Here is a 5,000-nt window from a genome sequence, read left to right on the forward strand (position 1 = left end):
TGTTTGACGACGGTCGTGCCGCAGTCTAACACCGAGGCCGGCTTTGATCACTCGCAGCACTATGAATAATTGTGATTTCTATTTTAAGAGAGACAGCTCGTTTGACAATAAGTGTTATGGGTTTTGGATGATTTGTAGCTTCATTGAAGTCCTCCCCAATAGCTGGCTGGGGATCATTATGTCACTAGTGCTGCTCCCTGCTGTCAAATCCCTCTGGGAAACGTGGAATTTTTTCAGTCCTGTATTACTAAAAGCGTGACTTGTGTGTAACTGTATTAGGGATCCTGAGGCTGGAGGTTGCATAACCTCCCCACCGAGTCTGTTTCTATGATCCCTGTTTCATCAGCGTCATCATATCTCTCTCTTCCTCTCTTTCTCTCTGTCTCCCACTATCTATCTCTCTCCCTCTCTCTCTCTCTCTCTCTCTCTCTCTCTCTCTCTCTCTCTCTCTCTCTCTCTCTCTCTCTCTCTCTCTCTTTCTGCTGAATACCTCTCCCCCTCTTTCATTGCATCACATTAATGTAAACCAGTTCCAGGTTCTGCAGCTGCAGGCCTTTTTATGTGCTTGTCATTATGGCGAGCAGCCTTATATATCCTATCTCAGGAGCCCACGTCCTCGCTCCCGCCGGCCCCTAACCGCCCGGCTATGCCTTCTGGAGGCCATTATCCTGAGAGACACCACGCAGATGAGGATTGGCGTCTTCCAATGGACCATCATTTACCCATGTGTATTTGCAGATTCAACAAAGCATGCCTAAAAAGAACTGTGATGTAATTGACACAAATGACATTCCTTCAAACTTCAGGTCGGCGCTTTCTATTTCACTCTGACGTGTCTGTCATGTTTGAGGAAATGAGACACGGGATGAAAGGGAGCTGATTGAATGTAATAGAATTTAATCAGTCGAGAGTTGTGTCCGCTTATAATGTGGACAATAAAAGTCCCCTGTAGCTCTTTTGTGCCGAACCGTTGGCATGAGGATTTGTTTCAATAGCACGAGCGCTTAGCTTTGGTGTCAAATCCAAACAAGCTAATGCTGGGGAGAGAACAATGGGGGTGGGCGATTATTGCTGCGTTTAGAACTGCAGACCATCATTATCATCGTCACCATCACCATCATCATCATCATCATCATCCTCCTCATCGTCGTCACAAACACAGCACAGCTAGTGTTCAGGAGTAGGGCAGAGACAAGAGGGTGCTTGCGACAATGCAGTCTAATCCTGGGGTTAGTTAGTTATTGGTGGGAATACTAAGAGAGAATACGGAAACATACTCATTTTAAAATGCATATTAACATGCTTTCACCCTGACATGCACCCATACTTATAATAATCGTATTACTGTAACACATAGACGCCGCACACATGTCATGCAAATACACACCTGCACAGACACACACACACACACACACACACACACACACACACACACACTTTTTTTGAAGCCGACTCACCGATCTGTAGAGCATGCCTTCCCCGTTCATGCCGATGTAGAATCCACTCTTCAGCCCCTGGATGGCCACGACTCTCAGACCCACAGGGATGAGGTTAAACAGGGCTGCAGTGGGCGAGAGACAGTGATAGAGCATGAGGGAGGGAGGGAGGGAGAGAGAGAGAGAGAGAGAGAGAGAGGGAGAGAGACCGTGATGGAGAATGAGAGAGGGAGAGAGAGAGAGAGAGAGAGAGACAGTGATGGAGAATGAGAGAGGGAAAGAGAGACAGTGATTGAGAGTGAGATACGGAGAGAGACAGTGATGGTTAATGAGAGAGAGAGAGAGAGAGAGAGAGATAAAGAGATTAATAGTGATGGAGAATGAAAGCAGGGGAGAGAGAGTGGGGAAGAGTGATACCCCCCGGGTCAGGCAGATACAACTCACAAGACGACGACATCATTAAGTAAAGCATGGATATAAAAAGCATCGATTCTTGGACAATATAAATATATTTATAAAAGAAAGGAATAAGCATTATGACATGCTCTAGGTCGAAGCTGATTGTCAAAAACCATGTCCCCGACAGAGGGGAAGTGCACATAGCAACACAGAGTCACAAGGAGCAGATAAGACATTCATTTCCAACTACAGTTTTTTTTGTTGCAAAAAGCACCATCAGTCTGATCGCCGTGTGTCTCAGGTGTCAGCCAATCGATAGAACGCGGGAGACAGCGGACGGGTGACTGCGCCGCCGCCGCCACGCAGTGCCCGGTTCCTCTTCATTCACGGCGTGACAAGGCGTGGCCGACAGAAGCCGATAGCAGCGCCGCCGCCGCCGCCGCCGCCGCCGCCGCCGCCACCGCTCAGGGAAAACACCGGCCCCTACGGTGGGTGGTGGACGGAGGACGGAGACAAAGCCTCTCACAGACCTCGGTGAGGGGGGGGGGAGGGAGAGGGGAAGGGGGTCGGCTACAGCTGGCCGGGTGTAGGACGGAGGAGTGCGGCCCATTACGGCGTTCTCTCATGTTGAGGGCTGTACATCTGTGCCCCCCTGGTGGTCGGAGCAGACCATGCACCGGTCTGCTCCGTCGGCGCCGCTTCTACCGCAGATCTTCTCTTGTACCGTCGGAGGCCTGGGACAGTGAGTTGAACACGGTGCTCTATTAATACCTTGTTTTTCTTCTTTGGTTCTTCTCCGTCCCCCCCCCCCCCCGTCCCCCCCTCCCCCCCCCCCCCCCCCCGCCCTTATTGTTGTCTTTTATGTACATGAGGACGTTACCGTCATCTCTCATTCTGTTATCAATTAATGAGAGTCTGTTTTGCCATTGATCAGAGCGTGCTCATCCAGCTCAGTCTCCCTCTCGCTCGCTCTCTCTCTCTCTCTCTCTCTCTCTCTCTCTCTCTGCGCCTCTCGCCCGCTGGATTTCTCCGTCTCTTCAGCGAGTCCACGAGGCAATTTGTACTGCGGCAGCCGGAAAAAATGAATCGGTGTCGACCTTATGATGACAACAACAACAACAACAACAAGAACAGCAACAACAACAACACCGCCAGAAAGAAAAATCATTGATTGATCATTGATGTAGCCCGCCGCGCTGACCAGCCAAGCGGATAACAAAAGAACAGCTTGGCCTGAATGGCCACTCTGGGCGAGTCGCAGTCAAACAGAAACATAATGCACTGCACAACTCTGTGCAGGGGAAGATTGCAGCCCTTCACGGCTCCCCCAAGTCAATGCGCTGAAGACAACACGGGAAGCCGAGCCGTCAGCTAGGTCACCCGGCAAACGTCCGGCCTTTCAATCGCACGCACGCGGCTCAAGCCGTTTGTCAACGTGCTCCGAGGAGGAACCGCGAGCGTAGCAGGGGAGAGAAAAGGCCTGCCGTTAAGCTGATGAATATTCAGAGGGAAGACGGCGAGTCCTTCACGATGAGTCAAGTCTATTGCCCGGAACTCGCCTCCGCCGGCCCCCCCCTTTACGTGGACTGGAGTTTAGAGATTCTATTTCGTCAGACGAATGGTGTTAAACCGCATCAAATCCCCCCCCTCACCACCAATTACTTCAAAGGAGCGCTAATCGGCTTGGAGAAATTGTTGAAGGTAATGCAGGGCTGCTCGATGCGGGATATCTGTGGCCCCGATTAGCCACTTCATCCCTTAGAAAAAGAACATCATCCCATCATCCCTTAGCCCGGAAAAGAAGAACGGTGGCATTCTGCAAACGCCAAAGGCACCACCTCATTGTGGTCCTAGAGATGGCTCTAAGTGTGGAGTGTGTTGACCGTGTGTTTTGTGTCACACTCCACCCTCCTTCTCCTTCGGGATAAAGGACAAGGTTCCCGCAATCGGGGATTCTAGTTATTAAGAAAATGGTGGAAATCAAGTGAGTGAGTGAGCCTTCTTTCTTGCCATCGAGCATCGAGCCGTAAATGGAGCGTGAACGTCCCCTGGCCGGGCAGTCTTCCGGTACGTACCATGGATTTTCTTTCTTTTCCGACGGCTTCAGTATTGCGCAGGTAATTACTGAAGGGGGATCAACCGACGGGACGAGAATTAAATTATGGGCTGCTGACTCAAAATTGTACACGGATGTTAATTAACATAATGGTGTTCCATCAAGTCCGCCTTTGATTAACTGCCAATTCTGCCAGGTATTCATGTAGAGCGTTAAATCTATGACTGTGTGTGTGTGTTGCAGCTGAGCTGTTCCAGGGGACATTCTGTTCCAGTGCATTGTCAAAAAAAAAACGTGTACCCGTATCATTTAATCAGCGTTATATGTATATCTATACAAAGATTATGCTATCTATTTAAAAACCAGCCCAGCATTTCAACTGCACTGTTCAAAGTGTATTTTTCATAGCAATTTTATGCAGTGCTTGCTCGGCACAGGGTGTCTGGTGAACACAAGCGCGTGGCATCAGTGTAAACAAAGGAAATGAAATAAAAGAGGTTCACAGCGAGGAAAAGGTCACACCTAGTATGCAGACAGTGCAGTGCCCCCCCCCCCCCCCCCGTTACCACGCCTGGGCGCTAAACGATCCTGTCCGTCAGGCGTGTGTGTGTGTGTGTATGCTGCGGAGTCGTCACGGGTTACATGCTTCCAGGACGAGACGGGGGGGGATGGGGGTGGGGGGGGGGGGGGGGGGGGTGGTGCGGGGTTAATCTATTAATCTAATCACCTCACAGTGATCAATAGGCGAGGGGCCCAGGCCTGCATACTGAGCGTCCGTCGTCTTTCTCCTCGTTCTTCCACGGTTCAACGTCTCCAACATCTCCGGGCTCCCTCCCGTCGGCTGGTCCCATTTTCAAAACTTTTCTCTGTTCTGTGTTCTTTTTCACCTCCTCCCACTGGGTCTCTTGTTATCTTGCTCTCTAGGTACCCCCCCCCCCTCCCCTCTCCCCCTCTCTCCTCTCTCCTCTCCCTTTCAGGGCTGGGGCATCAGATACAGAGAATAATTCATTGGGTAAGAGGAGGAGTAGGGGGGTATTTTTAGTTACTTTGGGCTGAATTATTCACTGTGTTTCTTGGGCCTGCGGTGAGTGCTTAGCGAGAGGGATTGC

General features: G+C 50.6%; 1 protein-coding gene across 1 annotated transcript in view; it reads right to left on the reverse strand.

Annotated features, from left to right (window-relative positions):
• Positions 1-1,457: 1,457 nt before the first annotated feature.
• The window catches only part of LOC311373540 (fibroblast growth factor 12-like), a gene marked incomplete at both ends in the record, with an annotated part of 10,306 nt that continues 6,763 nt past the window's right edge, over positions 1,458-5,000 (reverse strand). The window contains one exon of the mRNA XM_084490286.1: positions 1,458-1,561. Coding sequence (XP_084346412.1) covers positions 1,458-1,561 — 104 coding nt within the window. The remainder of the gene's footprint in view (positions 1,562-5,000) is intronic.

Source organism: Micromesistius poutassou (genome assembly GCF_964030765.1).
Source record: "Micromesistius poutassou genome assembly, contig: SCAFFOLD_1508, whole genome shotgun sequence".
Lineage (NCBI taxonomy): Eukaryota > Metazoa > Chordata > Actinopteri > Gadiformes > Gadidae > Micromesistius > Micromesistius poutassou.